General features: G+C 49.8%; 1 protein-coding gene across 11 annotated transcripts in view; it reads left to right on the top strand.

Annotated features, from left to right (window-relative positions):
• Positions 1–18,469, top strand: part of GOLGB1 (golgin B1) — a 127,145-nt gene extending 108,676 nt beyond the window's left edge. For all 11 annotated transcript variants that reach the window (XM_075063931.1, XM_032803433.2, XM_075063949.1 and 8 more), the window contains 5 exons: positions 7,939–8,097; positions 8,310–8,407; positions 9,017–9,151; positions 10,528–10,633; positions 16,476–18,469. In XM_075063931.1, the coding sequence (XP_074920032.1) occupies positions 7,939–8,097; positions 8,310–8,407; positions 9,017–9,151; positions 10,528–10,633; positions 16,476–16,610 (633 nt within the window). In that variant the 3' untranslated portion in view covers positions 16,611–18,469. The remainder of the gene's footprint in view (positions 1–7,938; positions 8,098–8,309; positions 8,408–9,016; positions 9,152–10,527; positions 10,634–16,475) is intronic.

Here is an 18,469-nt window from a genome sequence, read left to right on the forward strand (position 1 = left end):
AAGTCCCGGTCGAGCTCGGCTTCTGTGGATTCTCAGTTGCCCCTGACCCAGCAGGACTCAAGGGCACCAGATCCCAGCCAGCATACGTCACCAGTCCCACCAGGGAACTGCTCCCCAGCGCTATCGCCAGGCTGGCTCCGAGGCGACACAAGATTGAAGTCCCCGGGCCCAAGCAGTAGCCAACAATCCCGGTCCTGGGAGTATCAGTACCATTCCAGGTCGGTGTCCTCAGAATCTGAGGTGGACTCAGGCCACTCCAGCTATGCCCACAGGGCACCAGGGAGCCCCAAGCCCCGTGGCATCCCCAATGGGGCCTGCCAGGGCAGAGGCCCTTTTGGACACCAGGGGCCTATCACCAACACCAGGGGCCCTCCTCCAGAGCCTCAAGATCTGACTATTCAGTGCATCGGTCTCTGTCCCCGCACAGGCGCACGAGCACACACCCACCTCGCGCCCAAGGAGGGCACAGTATCCAGGCCACCAGACACTTCTCCGGAACACAGGAGAGTGGAAACAGCACCGAGCCCAGTGCCATCCCGAAGGCAGACACCTCAGGCAAGACCTGGAGGAGCCCCCAGCATGCGAGGAAGGAAAAGTGGGGCTGGAAGACAAGAGGCAGAAGGCCCTCACCTCTTCGTCATCCCCAGATGAAGCCATGGTGGGCATTGCGGTGTCGGGGTCTCCTCCAGTTAACCACAGCGCACACCAGGAGTTGCTCTGTAGGGTTGCCCAGAACTTGGGCCTACAGGCGGAGGAAGCAGTAGAGCAGAAAGATCCTATGGTGGACATCTTAAGCCCTGAGACCCCCTCCAGAATTGCGCTCCCGCTCATAAAGACAATCCAGCCCAACTGTAAGACGGTCTGGCAAACCCTGGCCTCTAGCACACCAACAGCAAAAGGCATAGAGTGGAAGTACTTTGCTCCTTTCAAGGGGTACAATTTCCTCTTTTGTCACCTGGGCCCCCTGTTTGCTGGTCATCTCAGCGGTAAATGAACAGGAACAACATGGTCAGCAAGCCCCGGCTCCTAAGGCCAAGGAGGCTAAATGTCTAGACCTATTCGGCAGGAAGGTCTATTTTTCTGGGGGCCTCCAGTTGAGGATTGCAAACCAGCAGGTGATCCTGAACAGACACAATTTTAATTCCTGGACAGCAGTTTCCAAATCTGAAGACTTCTTGCCCCAGGGCTCTCAGACTGAGTTTGCAGCCCTCGTGGATGAAGGAAAGGCAGTAGCCAAGATCTCTCTGCAGGTCTCTCCCGACTCAGTGGATTCAGCAGCCAGAACAATCGCCTCAGGAGTGGTGATGAGGCATTCGGCATGGCTGCAGGCATCAGGCCTTCCGCCAGAGGTCCAGAATACCCTTCAGGACCTTCCCTTCGAAGAGTCTGGTCTCTTTTTGGACCAAACAGATGCCATGCTGCATAGCCTCAAAGACTCCTGGGCAACCCTCAGGTGGTTGGGGAATGCACACCCCAGTGACGCAGAGGATGCCTGTCAAGCCCCTGCTGCCTCAGCAAAGACAATATCAGCCCCACCCTAGGCAGGAGCCATATCGTAGGAGAGGCAGGGACAACAGGCAGAGGCGGAACAACACGCCTAACCAAGGCCAGGGCCCAGGGCAAGCTGCAGCCCGGCAACAAGCAAGGGTTTTGAAGGTGCGCTCAAGGACAGCATATCAAGCCAGTTACCGGATCTTTCCCTATGTTTCCTGAACCACTTGTCCCACTTCTACAGTGCATGGTCTCGTATAACATTGGACCGTTGGGTCTTACGCACAGTACAAGTGAGATACATGCTTCAGTTCTCCTCCCTCCCACCCTCCCGTCCCCATCCTTCTTCAGGGACCCCTCTCATGAGCAGCTACTTATGCAGAAGGTACAGACGCTCCTCCAGGTGGGGGCAATGGAAAAGGTCCCTCAGGATCCAAGGGGGAAAAGGTTTTACTCCCATTATTTTCTTATTCCCAAAGCAAAGGGGGGTCTTCAACCCATTTTAGACCTGCACTGACTCAACAAATTCTTAGTCGAGGTCAGCTTCCGCATGGTCTCCCTAGGCACCATTATTCCGTCCCTGGACCCAGGGGATTGGTATGCTGCCCTCGACATGAAAGACACGTACTTTCATGTCGCTATTCATCCCGCTCACCAGTGGTTCCTGCAGTTCACCATAAACCAGCACCATTACCAGTTTATGGTCCTACTCTTTGGCCTGGCAGCAGCCCCCCACATGTTCACGAAATGCATGTCAGTAGTGGCGGCCTTTCTACGAAAAAGGAAAATTCACGTATACCCGTCCTAAACGACTGGCTCCTCGCGGGTGGGTCCGAGAAGGAATTCCTTTCCCATGTGGCAGTGGCACTGGATGTATTCTGCAGGCTAGACCTTCTAGTCAACATGCTGAAGTCCTCTTTGATACCTATGCAAAGGCTGGAGTTCTTTGGGTCAGTCTTGGATTCGGTACATGCACGAGTGAGCCTCCCAGAATCCAGATTTCTGGCCAACCAGTGTGCCATAGACTCAGTGCTGAGGTTCCCCACAACCATGGGCAGATGCTGCCTGCAGCTCCTAGGACATTTGTTGGCGTGCACCCACATAGTCAAATACGCTCAACTGTGGCTCAGGACTTTGCAATTGTGGCTAGTCTAGTTGTATTGCCCGGGCAGAGACCCCTTAGACCTTGTAGTGACAATCCTGCCCAGGTGTTGGACACCCTGCACTGGTGGCTCAACCAGCAGGTAGTTTGCGAAGGAATCCCCTTTACCGCACCTCAACCCATGCTGACAGTGGTAACAGATGGATCAGACCTTGGCTGGGGAGCACACTTGGGGGACCTTTGGACGCAAGGCTTGTGGTCCAAGGACAAAATGTTGCTCCACATCAATGTAAAGTAGCTCAGGGCAGTTCGCCTAGCCTGCCAAACCTTTTACGCTGCTTTAGAAGGTCACAGCATGACAGTTCTGACAGACAACACTACCACCATGTTCTGCGTAAACAACCAGGGCAGAGCCCTATCCTCTCCCCTCTGCCGAGAGGCCCTTCTCCTATGGGACTTTTGTATAGCCAGCTCAGTACTCCTTGTAGCATCATACCTCCCAGGGGAGTAGAACGAGCTGGCAGACCGCCTCAGCAGGTCATAGCACATGCATGAATGGTCGATGAGACCGGATGTCTTGCAATCTATCTTCCAGAAGTGGAGATTTCCCCAAATGGACTTCTTTGCCACCAGGGACAACAGTCAATGCCCACGGTTTTGCTCTTTCAAAAGCCACAGTCCGGGCTCAGTCGCAGATGCCTTCGTGATCCCTTGTAGTGGGAACCTGAAGTAAGCCTTCCCACTGCTCCTGGTCATCCACAGAGTTCTTCTCAAAGTTCGCAGAGACAAGGCGGTAATGATTCTCATCGCTCCAGCTTGGCCCCGCCAACATTGGTTTATGACTTTGCTAGAGCTGTCAGTGGCTGCCCCGATTGCCCTGCCTTTGCACCGAGATCTCATCACACAGGACTGCGGGCACCTGCTCCTCCCAAACCTGCGATCTCTGCATCTCATGGCATGGAAACTCTGTGGTTGAATGTGATGGAGAGCTAGTGCTCTCTTCAGATGTGACAAATTCTCCTCGGCAGTAAAAGCAGCAGAGAATCCTGTGGCATCTTAACAGACATTTTGGAGCATGAGCTTTTGTGGGTGAATACCCACTTCATCAGATGCATGTAGTGGAAATTTCCAGGGGCAGATATATTATAATACTAATTATGCTAGCAAACAGCTAGAGATAACGAGGTTAGTTCAATCAGGGAGGATGAGGCCTGTTCTAGCTGATGGTGTCAATTTGCAGATGAACTGAAGCTCAGCAGTTCTCTTGAAGTCTGGTCTCTGAAGTTTTTTGCTGCAGGATGGCCACCTTAAGGTCTGCTAGTGTGGCCAGGGAGGTTGAAGTGCTCTCCTACAGGTTTTTGTATTTGCCATTCCTAATATCTCTGCGGGTATTGTAGTTTTGAGAATGCTTGGTGGAGATTTGTAGGTGTTGGTCTCTGTCTGAGGGGTTAGAGCAGATGCGGTTGTACCTCAGTGCTTGGCTGTAGACAATGGATCGTATGATGTGCCCGGGATGGAAGCTGGAGGCATGAAGGTAGGCATAGCGGTCGGTAGGTTTTCGATATAGGGTGTGGTAATGTGGCTAGAAAGTGGACCTCCCGTGTAGGTTGGTCCAGGCTGAGGTTGACGGGGGGGTGGAAGCTGTTGAGTCGTGGTGGAATTTTTTAGAGTCTCCTTCCATGGGTCCAGATGATGAAGATGTCATCAATATAGCGTAGGTAGAGAAGGGCGTGAGTGACGAGCTGAGGAAGCGTTGTTCGGTCAGCCATAAAAATATTTGCATATTATGGGACCATGCGGGTGCCATAGCTGCGCACTGATCTGGAGAATATATTTGTCATCAAATTGAAATAGTTGTGTGAGAGTATAAAGGCACAGAAGCTCAGCCAGCCAGTTGTGCTGTGGCATCATCAGGGATACTGTTCCTGACAGCTTGTATTCCATCTGTGTGTGGGATGTTTGTGTAGAGAGCCTCTACATCCATGATGGCTAGGATGGTGTTTTCGGCAGTAGGAAACCTTCCACTAGGGCAACATACCTCACTACGTGGAAAAGATTCTCCTGCTGGTGTGAACCAACACCTATACAGCCGCTTCAGGCCTCCATTCCAATTATCCTGGAATACCTGCTGCACCTTAAACATCAAGGTCTCACTTCCTCCTTAATTAGAGTACATCTGGCTGCCATTTCAGCATTTCACCTGGGGAAGTTGGGGCGTTCTGTGTTTTCCATCCCCATGGTAGCCTGGTTTCTCAAAGGTTTGAAGAGGATGTTTCCCTACTCATGCCCTCTAGTCCCTCCCCGGAACCTTAACCTGGTCTTGATCAAGCTCATGGGACCCCCTTTCGAGCCTCTAGCCTCTTGCTCTTTCACTCACCTCTCATGGAAGGTGGCATTTTTGGTGGTCATTACATCCGCAAGGAGGGTGTCCAAGTTTGAGGGCCCTAACCTTGGAGCCCCCTTATACAGGTTTTTATAAGGACAAAGTACAACTTAGGCCACACTCTAAATTCCTCCCTAAAGTAGTCTCGCAATTTCATATGGGACACAGGACATTTGTTTGCCAGTGTTCTTTCCCAAACCACACACGGACCTGAGTCACTGTAGCCTGTATAGTCTGGATGTCTGTAGGGCCCTGGCGTTCTATCTGGAGTGAACTAGACCCTTCCACAAGTTGAAATAGTCGTTCATTGCCATTGTGGAGAGAATGAAAGGACTCTCTGCCTCGGCGCAGCGGATATCATCATGGATTGTGGATTGCATCCGCACGTGCTATGCGCTCGCCAGGGTGCCAGCCCTGGTGATCACGGCTTACTCGACTTGGGCTCAGGTGTCCTCAGCAGCTTTCCAGGCGCAAGTTCCACTCCAGGAGATCTGTAAAACAGCCACCTGGTTGTTGGTGCACACATTCACAACCCACTACGTAGTCCATCAACAGGCCAGAGAGAACGCGGCGATCGGCAGGGCCGTGCTTCAATCAATTGTTCCATGGCTCCTACCCTCCTCCTATGGTAAGCTTGTGAGTCACCTAGGGTGTAATGGACATGAACAATCACTTAAAGAAGAAAAAAAACAGTTACCTACGTTTTCGTAACTCGTGTTCTTCGAGATGTGTTGTTCACGTCATTACACTTCCCACCCTCCTTCCCCTCTATCGGAGTCTCCGGCAAGAAGGAACTGAAGGAGGGTCGGGTTGCAGGGGTATATATGCACCAGCATGAGGCCCCACTCTGGTGGGACTCCCCTGCCGCCCCGACAGGAGCCACTAAGGGAAAAAGTTTCTGACGTCCGTGCACGCACACCTGATGTGTAATGGATGTGAACAATACATCTCGAAGAACAAGTTACGAAAAGGTAGGTAACCGTTTTTTAGGAGTTCTAATTTTTTAAAAAATTAAAGTTCCTTGCCCTTATGGTTAAGAAGAAAAACTTGAAAATATAGCCTGAGTGTAACCAATACACTGTCTGAGTTTGCACACAGCCTGAGATAATAGCTCCAAAAGGGGGGAACTCTCCCATGCATCTCAATGGAGTGTTAACTCTGACCCATTGCTTTAGAGGCCCAGACAACCCATCCCAGACAAGGGTTCTATATGGCAGATGGGGAAGAGTATAGCAGACCCAGCCCTCACCCAAGCAGAGACAGTCTGGCAGTGTGATAGTTATTGAAGGACAGTGGGGATGGGCACTTGCTGCTATTCCTGCCTCACTGGGAGGGAGAAGGGGGCCCTTGCTGTTCCCAGAGGGTGAAGGATCCCGTTGCCATTCCTGGATGGGAAAATTTTCCTGATTCTGCTGCCCTTGAGCTCTCTGGGATTGGATGAGGGCCCCCTGCAACTCCAGAGTGGATACAGAGTTATATTGTGGGACTGGACCCCAGAGGACCCTATGTCATGGTGTGCCTAGGGCTCCAGATTGCTTTAATTCAGTCCTGATGATAGTCTGTGGCCCTGGCACCAAGCATCCTTTTCACATTCACATTGTGACACAGTTCCTGCCAACTGGTAAAAACAGATCCCGGTCAGCTTCTCCTCTGCTTGCAGTGCGTAAGTTTTGAGTCATCTCTTTGCATAAAGAAACAAGTAATGATGTACAAAAGAAAATTATCAGAATTGCAGAGTCAAGCACTCAAAAGTTAGAAAATGGTAGAATTATGGTGACCTGTGCATGCTTAATTGTGATCCCTTGTTCCTGTGCATTTTGGTACAGTCCCCTATGTTAGTCGCTACATACCTTTCATCGTCTGTAGCAAATTATCCAACAGACAGTAGCCTCATTTACTACACAACAAAGGCTTATTTGCCATCCATCCTGAGCACTGAATGATCCAGGAATCCTGGACACATTCAGATCTCGGACACACACAATTATGCTCACCAAATTTTTCCAAAAACTTTACTTGGCAAATTCAGTATTAAGCCTAGAGCTGGGCATTTTGTATGCTACCTAAACCCCTCACCATTCAGTAAGATCTGTGCCTGTGTAGTCTCAATAAAGCAGCAGTCATCGCCATTCTCTAAGGGCTAAGCCTGCTCTCTGGGGGTGCATCTTTATAAAACAGCCATCCTGATTACATGAAGTCTAGTTTCAGTGAAATAAATTGCATGGCTTTTATCTTGACCGTGGCCCCCTTATCACTTGCCTCATTGTTGAGTTTTTGTTTTTTTTAAATCTCTGTAAGTCCTCTCTCTCACACCACCCAGTCTGACCCATCTTCTCTCGAGCAGAAAGACCTTTCCCACACCAGTTCCCTTCTACTGCTGGTCCTTACTCTCAAATGCCTTGTTGAGAGCCAAGAGCAGGGAGGTAGACTATATAAGGAAAACAGACCACAAGTACGGTCAATTTCTATCAATTTAAGTCAGTTTCTGTCAACTTAGGTCATTGATCTTTAGTGCCCTCTGCCTGCCTTCTGCAGCGCTGTGGGTTGTAAGAAGCCATCTCATTCCCATATAAACTAATATGGAAGTCACCGAGCCCAAGAAGTTAGCAGGATTCAAAGAGGGATTTGGACATTTATGTTGATAAGAATATCTAACATTAGAAGAGTTATTGCTAACACAAATTTTAGAAGGGATATTAAGCCTCCTGCTTCAGTGCTAAAGCCAACCTGTAACTATTGAAGATCAGGAGACCTAATCTGCTATTGTGAGGTTCTTGCACCTTCCTCTGAAGCATCAGGTACTGGCCACTATCAGGGATGGATCCTGGACTACGTGAACTTTGGGTCTGATTGGGTCTGGCAATCCCTACCTTCCTAATAAAGCTTTTTTGCTGTGGATGCCAAGGGGAGCAGCTTCTCTCAGAAGTTCTGTTTTAGCATCTTTGCTTGATCTTCTTCCCAGCTCTCTCAGATCTTTGAGGAGAAAAATGCCCTCTCTATCCAGCTGCGGGGCAACAGCCAGAATCTCCGTGAAAGCCACCAGCACTGCCGTGAGGTCCTGAACCGCTGCATGACTCTGGAGAAGCAGCTGCAGGAGCTGCAATCCCCAAACAAGGACATGGTAAGGGGCGGAGTAATGGAGGGAGGAGGTGGTATATTCCTCTTGACAGCCTAAGTGAATTGAAGAGCGATCCTCACTGCAGACTTTGTTTGTTGTGTGACATGGCAGCTGGTCTGGACTCTGTTCTGTTTGAGGCTTAATCCTGCTCTCCCATTGCTTCACTGATTGCCCTGGCCAGCACTTGATGCATTGCCACACATACTCTGTTTCAGAGGTCGCTTGTGACAGATGCTGCTCCGGGAGCCCCCCAGGAAAAGAACGAACTTCAAAGAGACTGTTACACTCCAGAACTGCAGGAATTACAGCTGAGGTGAGGACAGAGGGGAGGGTGTAAAGCCTGGCACAGAGCCTTGGCTGATGCCCAGTGGAGCAGGGAAAAGTCTGAGTCCTGCTGTGGCACCCTAGAATCTCCTGGAATCTCTCTGAGGTGCACTCAGTTGTTACGACTCACTATTCCTGTAGATGAAACCACAGACACTGAATGCAAAATGTAGCAATTGCTGCTGGCCAGTGTGGGTCAGCTTAGCTCCCCATTCACTACACTGGCTCATCAGTAAATACTGAGTGCATGTATGGTCCTGGTCTCAATCTTCAAGGCTCTCAATGAGCTGGACCAGGGCTGCCTCTGGGATTGAGACCTACTATGACAACGGTGCTCCTTGGGAATAATGGAACTAACAGTGGGAATGTGTGATGGAGCCCAGGGCTGTGGAACTCCTTTTCTGCATTGACCACAAAACCTTCATGGCTCAGTGCAAGACCCACCTCCTCATCTCAGCATTCCCACAGTAAGTAAATAAAACCCACCTGTTTGTGGAGACAAGGGGGAGAATCTCCATGTACTAGAGCAGTGAATACAGTATAAGCAGAGGTCCCCAGAGAGACATTTTGGGCATTTCAGTGTCCTATTTTCTACCAGGTTATCGGAGGCCAAACAGTTGCACAGCAGCACAAAGCAGGACCTGAGGCATTTGGAAGAGCAGCTGCAGGAGGAACGAGATCAGCGTCTTGCTGCAGAGGAGGCTTTCTCAGCAGCACAGGATCACATCAGGAGGTGGAGTGTTTCTAATCAAGCAAGCTGTGTTACCTTAGTGCATCACCAAGTTTCTAGCTGTCTGTCCATCTCTGCTTTTTATAGAATGTCCATCATTTCAAAATCCAGGCTCTACCTTGGAAAGGCTGAAAGTTGGTTATGATTTTTCCTTAAAATCCCAGTTTTAAAGGAAGCCTCATGTTCATTCCCAGTCATCTCTGAAATCTAGGATGGTTCTTCCACTTGTGGGTAGGGAATCTCCATTAGTCTGCCCTGGCCACCAGAGCTTTTTGAGCCTTATCTCTATTATGGCAGTGCCCAGATTCCCCACTCAGGATCAGACCCATTGTGCTAGGTGCTTCACAGACACTCCGCCAGACATGGCTCCTGCCCCAATGAGCTCACAAGTTAATTTGAAATAAGACTCAAATAATGGAAAGTTGGGGTAGGGCTGGAACCAAGGTCAGGCCCTTACACAGGGAGCTGGTAAGTAATTTGGATTCCCGGGGGTACTAAATTTTTACAAACAAGTTCTCCTCAAGTGATGGCATAATCATGTCTTCTTCACTGACTGACCAATTCCTTGTAGGCATCATGGCTTATTGTTTGTGGTTTCCTATTATCTCATTGTGTGTCCAGAGCCCTGGTCAGGGCATTGAAACCTATTAATCACAGAATACTGGAGATGACCTCAGTGGGTCATCTAGTCCAGGCCCCTGCACTCAAGGCAGGACTAAGTATTCTCTAGATCATCCCTGACAGGTGTTCATCTAACCTGCTTTTAAAAATCTCCAATGACAGAGATTTCATAACCTCTCTAAACAATTTATTCTAGTGTTTAACCACCCTGACTGAAAGTTTTCCCTAATGTCCAACCTAAACCTCCCTTGCTGCAATTTAAGCCCATTGCTTCGTGTCCTATCCTCAGAGATTGAGAGCACTTTTTCTCCCTCCTCCTTGTAACAACTTTTTATGTACTTGAAAACTGTTATCATGTCCCCTCTCAATCGTCTCTTCTCCAGACTGAAAAAACACAGTTTTTTTCAATCTTTCCTCATAGGTCGTGTTTTCTAGACCTTTAATAGTTTTTGTTGCTCTTCCTTTGACTTTCTCCATTGTGTCCACATCTTTCCTGAAATGTGGCACCCAGAACTGGACACACTACTCCAGTTGAGGCCTAATCATGTAGGCCTTAAACACCAGTCTCTTGAACCACACCCGGAAGTGACTAGGAAGCCAGTGCATGAGCTGGAGTAATGCACTGTTTATGGCTAGCACTGCCCAGCAGGTCAGCAGCCATGTTCTGCACTGGTTCTGGCTTCTAGGTGACCCATGTGAGTAGCTTGCTGCATTGTGTGTTCGTGCAATTAATGAGTGTTTCTCTCTCTCTTCTGCAGGTTGGAGTCAAGTGAATGGGCATCTGCTCTGGGTTCCAGCATTGATGTGTCTCCATCCCATGAACATTCCTTGCTGATTGACTCCAGGGACAGTTCCTTTAGCAAGGTAAGAATACTACTGCAGTGGCTGTGTCCAGGGAGCTAGCTTCATAATGTAGGACATGTGAACAACTGCTGTTGCAGAGGAATGTAGCCAGAACATGAGGAATGGATCCATGTTGATTCTAAGCGCTGGATATAGTTCATAGCCTCTAGAACCTACCACTCCAACTGCATGGCTCAAGATGTCTCCACATCCTGCATCATTCAAGATATGCAGCTACACACATGGCTCTTGCAACTGTGACCTTGAGAACTGGTTGGGCTCCTGGAGGCCAAGGTTGCATCAGGGGCTTCTTCCCACTTTCAGGACCTTGTAATATTTGCCCAAAGTTCTAAATAAAAGAAAGTAGCAGCTGATTGTGCAGAGAGGGCTTATGGACTCAGTAAAATGTGCCTCAGTAAAATGGTCCCTAGTCTCATGTACAAAGTGCAGTAGTTAGACTCCTCCCCATCACCCACCAACGGGAAGGACCTTACTCTGTGCCAAGAAGGTCAAAAATCTCAGAGTATCAGAGTCAAGAGTCACTCAGTGAGAATGAGCCGGTGGCTCAGCATGGGCAAGCACAATGTCAGAATCGTAGGACTGGAAGTGACCTTGAGAAGTCATCTAGTCCTGTCTCCTGCACTCCTGACAGGACTAAGTTCTACATGTTGCCTGGTCATGGCTGCAGTGAAAGCAGCACATTGCCAGGACAGAAATCATGTAGGCCTTATACACTAAACCACACTCAGAAGTGGCTAGGAAGCCAGTCCGTCAGCTGGAGTAATGCACTGCTTATGGCTAGCACCACCCAGCCGGCCAACAGCTATGTTCTGCACTGGCTCAGGCTTCTAGTTGACCCATGTGAACATCTTCCTGCACTGTCACTAAAACAGGTCACCGGGGCTTTGCATCCGAGATGGTCCCAGTCAACCTGCCCAGCATGTAGGGTCACAGTGCCGTACAAGAACACAAAAGCATCCCCAAATGGAACTCTCTAGAGACCATCCTGCCATTTTACCAGTCCCCTGTATTCTCTGGATGGAGTCTCAGCTAGCTCATTCCCATCCAAGCCACCAATATTTGCTTCCCAGTGTCTGGCTAAGATGCCACTGGAGATGCAGAGCTGTATGCCAGCTGCATGTTGAGTGCTGGCCTTGCAGAAGCCCAAGCTGTCTCAATGTGTGTTGAATCCCCATTGAGAGAGTTCTTGGGCAGAGGAGCCCAGTGGTTCCCTCTGGAGAATCCAGGAGGAAAGGTCAAACCACTGGAGCAACTGCAGCCCAGCCAGAGTCAGCAGCTGAGTCATCAGAGCTGCGGGCAGTGCTCTGGTGACTGGATGCTGCCTTGTGCTCATGGCTGGGAGAGTATCAGCCAGACTCTATTCCAGGAGTGGCCAACCTGAGCCTGAGACAGAGCCAGAATTTACCAATGTTCATTGCCAAAGAGCCACACTAATACATCAGCAGCTGCCCCAGTACTTCCTGCCTGCCAGCAGCCCTGCCGATCAGCACCTCCTCGTGCTCCCTACCCACTGCAATCAGCTGTTTCGCATTGTACAGGAGGCTCTGGGATGGAGAGGGGAGGAGCATGGGGAGAGGGATAGCTCAGTGGTCTGAGCATTGGCCTGCCAAACCCAGGGTTGTGAGTTCAGTCCTTGAGGGTACCACTTAGGGATCTGGGGCAAAATCAATACTTGGTCCTGCTAGTGAAGGCAGGGGGCTGGACTCAATGACCTTTTCAGGGTTCCTTCCAGTTCTGAGAGAGGTCTATCTCCATATATTATAAGGGTGCAGCAGGCTCAGGGGTGGGGGGCTTGGGGTAAGGAGTGGAGTGGGGGCAGGGCCTGGGGTTGAGCAGTGGAAAGTTGGCACCTGTAGCTCCAGCCCCAGAGTCAGCACCTATGCAAGGAGCCGCATATTAACTTCTGAAGAGCCGCATGCGGCTCCCGAGTCACAGGTTGGCCACCCCTGCCTATTCCATGCTGATTCTCAAGCCTCACCAATGTGACTCGGGGAACCTGAGGTGCCCAGTGAGGCCAATGCTGTAAGAGCACCGGTGACTGAGTGGCAATGCTCATAACAAACCATTCAGCAGAAGCTGGCACCCTGCCCTCCAGCTATGGATGGGTTAATGATCTTCAGCCAGTTCCTGCTGCCTGGCCAAAGGGGTAGGATGGGGTTCCCAGCACCTCAGGTCTTCAGCAGTGCTATTGTCATCATTTATTATCATCTGTTCGTGCTATTGATCAAGATACATCTGTGATATATATTGACTTCAGCAATGCTTTTGATACAGTCTCCCACAGTATTCTTTCCAGCAAGTTAAAAAAAGTATGGGCTGGATGAATGGACTATAAAGTCGATAGAAAGCTGGCTAGATTGTTGGGCTCAACAGGTAGTGATCAACAGCTCGATGTATACTTGGCAGTCAGTAGAGTGGAGTGGAGTGCCCCAGGGGTCTGCCCTGGGGCCAGTTTTCTTCAACATCTTAATTAATAATCTGGATGATGGGATGGATTGCACCCTCAGCAAGTTTACAAATGACACTAATCTGAGGGGAGAGGTAGATACACTGGAGGGGAGGGATAGGGTCCAGAGTGACCTAGACAAATTGGAGAATTGGACCAAAAGAAATCTAATGAGGTTCAGCAAGGATAAGTGCAGAGTCCTGCACTTAGGACGGAAGAATTTCATGCACTGCTACAGGCTGGGGACCCACTGGTTAAGTGGCAGTTCTGCAAAAAAGGACCTGGGAATTACAGTGGACTAGAAGCTGGATATGAGTCAACCGTGTGCCCTTGTTGCCAAGAAGGCTAACAGCATATTGGGCCGTATAAGTAGGAGCATTGCCAGCAGGGGAAGTGATTATTCCCCTTTATTTGGCACTGGTGAAGCCACATCTGGAGTATTGCATACAGTTTTGGGCCCCTCACTAAAGAAAGGATGTGGAGAAACTGGAAGGAGTCTAGCAGAGGGCAACAAAAATTATCAAGGGGCTGGGACACATGACTTATGAGGAGAGGTGGAGGAACTGGGCTCATTTAGTCTACAGAAGAGAAGAGTGAGGGGGGATTTGATAGCAGCCCTCAACTACCTGAAGGGGGGTTCCAAAGAGGATGGAGCTCAGCTGTCCTCAGTGGTAGGAGAACAAGGAGCAATGGTCTCAAGTTGCAGTGGGGAAGGTCTAGGGAGATGGTGGAATCTTCATCCTTAGAGGTTATTATGGACCGGCATGACAAAGCCCTACCTAGGATGATTTCGTTGGTGTTGGTCCTGCTTTGAGTGGGGGATTGGACTAGATACCTCCTGAGGTCTCTTCCAACCCTAATCTTCTATGATTCTCTGTTTCCTTACACTGCACCTGAAGAGGTTGAAACTTAGACCTGGTCTACAGTACAAAGTTAGGTCAACGTAAGGCAGCTTACATTGACCTAACTCACTAAGCATTTACACTAAACTGTAGCTCCCACCAATGTAACTCACCCACTACACCAACTTAACTCTACTTCTGTGAGACAAGTAGCACTTAAGTCGGTATACACTGCGTTGCTTACATCAACTGTTGCTGCCTTTCAGAAACTGTCCCACAATGCACCACACTGGCAGTTAAATCGGTGCAAGCAGTCCTGGTGAGGACACGCACTGCTGACACAAGGAATGTAATGTGGACATATGAAACCAATTCAATTGCTGCGGTGGCTGTACATCAGGGGAGGACAAAATATGTGGCCCAAGGGCCACATCAGGGTATGGAAATTGTATGGTGGGCCATGAATGCTCACAAAATTGAGGGCTCTGGCTCAGGGTGCGGGCTCTGGAGTGGGGCTGGGGATAAGGAGTTGGGGGTGCAGGAAGGTGCTCAGGGCTGGGACTGAGGGGTTCAGAGGGTGGGAGGAAGATCATGGCAGGGGGTTAGGGTGTGGGAGGGGGTCAGGGGTGCATGCTCTGGGTGGTGCTTACCTCAAGCAGCTTCCAGAAGCAGCGGCATATCCCCTCTCCAGCTTCTACACAGAGGCATGACTAGGCAGCCCTCCGTGCTGCCCTGTCCGCAGGTGCTGCCCCTGCAGCTCCCATTGGCCCTGGTTCCCAGCCAATTGGAGCTGTGGGGGCCATGCTTGGGGCAGGGGCAGTGTGCAGAGCCCCCTGGCTGCCCCTACACATAGGAGCTGTAGGGGGGACATGCCGCTGCTTCCAGGAGCCATGCGGAGCGGGGCAAGCCCCTGACCCTGCTCCCTGGTGGGAGCTCAAGGGATAGATTAAAACGTCTGGAGGGCCAGATGCAGCCCTCGGGCTGTAGTTTGCCCAGCTCTGCTGTACATTGATATAACTTAGATCAACTTAATTTTGTAGTGTAGTCTTGCCTATAGGCACAGATGTTAGGGAATGTGTTGTACACTCTGCCACTCAGCCCTTCTTTGAGCAGGCTGTGGGTTTGCGGGGAGGTGTTTGCTAAGCCCCATGCTAGCCTGAAGAGGGAGGGCTGGTGAGCAGAACAGGAATATGTGGGACACTATTTCACTCTTGCTTTGCAGTTTTGCCTTTAAGGTCTCCCTTGCAGTGTGATTCCTACCCTGGTGGGATGGTGGAGCTTATGAGATGGGAGAGGAGGTGGATTAGGTGGGATAGGAGCCTTCAGAGTTCTGTCTTGGTGGTGCGGGGGTGGCCCTATAGTTAAATGGCGAATTGACCCTACAGCTCCATAGCCAATCAGGCCCTGAAGCTGGAATCACATGGGTGGAAACCTGTGAACACTGGTTAGATGAGTGCATGCTCCTGGAGGAGCTGTATGTCTGTGCTTTGTTGGACTGGTCTCCCATGTACTGTGGGGCTTTGGGTGCAGGTGGCTGGGCTCAGCATTTACTGGCTGTAATGGTATTCTAGCCCCAATCTGAACCTTAGAGTTCAAAAGATGGGGTACCAGCATGAATTCCTCTAAGCTCAATTACCAGCTTAGATCTGATAGGCTGCCACCACCCAAAAGTATAGTGTTTTGGGGCACTCTGGTCCCCCCCAAAAACCTTCCCTGGGGACCCCAAGACCCAAATTCCTTGAGTCTCACAGCAACGGGGAATAAACCATTTCCCTTCCCCCTCCTTTCTTCCTCCCAGCTCTTTCCTGCCCTGGGTACACTTGGAGATCACCATGATTCAAACTCTTTGAATCACCACACAGAGAGGAATGTTACCTCCCCCAGTACCTTTTTTCCCCTCACCCAGAGGCAATACAGATTCAAGCTCCGTGAATCTAAAACAAAGAGGAAATTCACCTTCTCCCTCCTCCTCTCTCTCCCTTCTCCCACCAATTCCCTGGTGAGTACAGACTCGGTTCCTTTGAGCCTTAACAAGGGGAAAAAATCACTCAGGTCTTTAAAAAAAGAAAAGTTTTTACTTTTTTATTTCTTTTATTAAAAACTATCTCTGTAAATCAAGATGGAATATTACAGGGTCTTTCAGCTTATAGACACTAGAGAGAAAACCTCCCCCCCAGCACAAATGCAAATTAAAATACTTCCAGCAAACTACACATTTGCAAATAAAGAAAACAATCAAAAAGGCTAAAACCGCCTTTATCCTGATACTTACTAAAATTAGAACAGAAGAGATTTTTTCAGAAGGATTGGAGAAATCTGCTTACATGTCTGGTCCCTCTCAGAACCCAGAGAGAACACGGACCAAGAACAAAGAGCACAAACAAAGGCTTCCCTCCACCCAGATTTGAAAGTATCTTCTCTCCTGATTGGTCCTCTGGTCAGGTGTTCCAGGTTCACTGTTTGTTAACCCTTTACAGGTGAAAGAGACATTAACCCTTAACTATCTGTTTATGACACTGGCGCTAACTGGTTTCTCCTTTACTCTTCCCCTCAGACTCGGAGCAACTTTGGTTTGTGGCGGCAGCTGCGCTCTCTCTTCTGTTCCCGGACCCACCTACCACTGCTGGTGACTGTGTATTTGTTCATGCTGCACATCCTACTTTTCCTGTGCTTTACAGGCCACCTGTGAGCAGGGCCAACAGTCTCTCCCTGAGCATCAGACCTTTACCCCATTCCTGCGCCAGACAGGTTTTTGGGCCAGCTGTCACCAGTGCCCCGCACCAGCTGCCCACTCACCTAGCTAGCTCTGGCGGGCAACTGAGCCCGTCAGTCTCCAGTGCTCGCCCCTAAGCTGCTTGCTCTGGCCCAGCTGGGTGGCTGCTGCGGCTGAAGGTCGGGGTCTGTCTGTTTCCAGAAGACAACCTTTCACACACACCCCTGCGAAGTGTTACCCAGTCATCTTTTCTGAGCCAGGCTTGGAATGAGTGAAGGCAATGATATAATCTGCAGCTTCCACCTGTTGAGGGCTCCACTCCAGCTATTAAACATCTGTGATAGGGGTTGCAGAGAAAGTACTGTCGTGTGGCTGCAGCTCCCCAGTGCCTTTAGCAGGTTAGCTGGCACCATTGCATCTCGTCATTCTTACACTCAAGCCGGTGTCAATGGCTGTACCAGCCTAGAAAGGGGCATTTGCCACCTGCCCCTCATTAGTCCACATGTCACTGGCTTTGCAGGAGGTGGCTCACCCTACCCATCTGCAGTATTCCTTCCCTTTCACAGATAGCACCATCACATTGCAGAGATTGCACCAGTCCATGAGCAAGGGAAGGAAGCACCCTCCTCCTCATCCCCCAGCTCTTGAACCCACCCACTTAGGCCCTTCTAGTGATGATTAAAAACAAGAAAGGGAAGTTGTGGAGTTTTTATGGGATACTATATACAACCAATCAGGGTCTGTTTTATAACTTTTTCAATGGGGCCACTTTTTGGGTTTCAGCTCAGCAGAGTTCGCTGCAGGAGAAAGGCAGTCACTGCAGCATGCAGACATGCTGAGCCTTCCATCTAAGGGCTTTTGTAAGTATTTGCTGTTATGCCTCTGCAGGAGAAGGGCAGTAATTTAATATTTGAAAGGGAATAGGGGACTTGAATTTTTATCTCTAATTTAATCATTGCACTAATTATAAAGCTTGTGCAGCTCTTGCTGAGGACAGGAGAAGAGAAGAGAAGACCTGCTCCTGCACACTGTTTCCTTTTCAAAAGACTAAACCTGGACAGGTTGTGCTACAGGGTATTGCTCCAAGGGGTTTGGGCTCTCCGTGGACGACAAGAACCCCACAGACAAACCCCTCCCTGTTGTGAGGGGAAGATTCATAAGGCCTCTACCCCCACCCCCACTTCATGAGACTTCATTCTGGAGAAGCCTGTGACTGGTGTTGCTGGGGTGGCTGCATGGCCCCTATGGCATACACTCTCTAAGTACAGTTGGACCTGTTCCCATTGATTGTGCAAATGCTAGAGTTCAGAGCTCTCTACAGAGCCCCTGAACGTGCTCCATACAGATAGTCAGATACTAATGTACCTGGAGATGAGGATTCTAAACCTAGCAATGACTGCTCCAGTTGAGAAAGGAGGGTGGAACTCATCAGATAATCCCTCACTTAGTGCTGCCATCTAGTTTGTAAGGTGTGCCTCTCCCTTCTTGGTTTTAGAATGCCCTCCCTCCTCCTCCAGCCCCCCCCCCCCCCCCACAGTTTAATGGAGGAAAGTTAATGCTCCTGACACTGTTCTTAGTCCAGGTTTCCAGGGCCGCTGAACTGAGCCTATGAAGAGACAGGGACTGGTTCCTTTGCTGTCCCTAAAGCAACTGGGCCTCTGGCTAGGTCCAGAACACTGAAGCCATATACCTGTACTCCCCCATGAGTATTTATAGAGAGCATACCCTGCAGAATTCCCCCTTTGATTCTATGAAATCCAGTGACTGAATCTCTCACCTACAGCTTCCTGGGGCACATGCTCCTGTGTACAATAAATATTATTTTTCAGAGTGAA

This window comes from Chelonoidis abingdonii, chromosome 1 (assembly GCF_003597395.2).
Source record: "Chelonoidis abingdonii isolate Lonesome George chromosome 1, CheloAbing_2.0, whole genome shotgun sequence".
In the NCBI taxonomy this organism is placed as follows: Eukaryota; Metazoa; Chordata; order Testudines; family Testudinidae; genus Chelonoidis; species Chelonoidis abingdonii.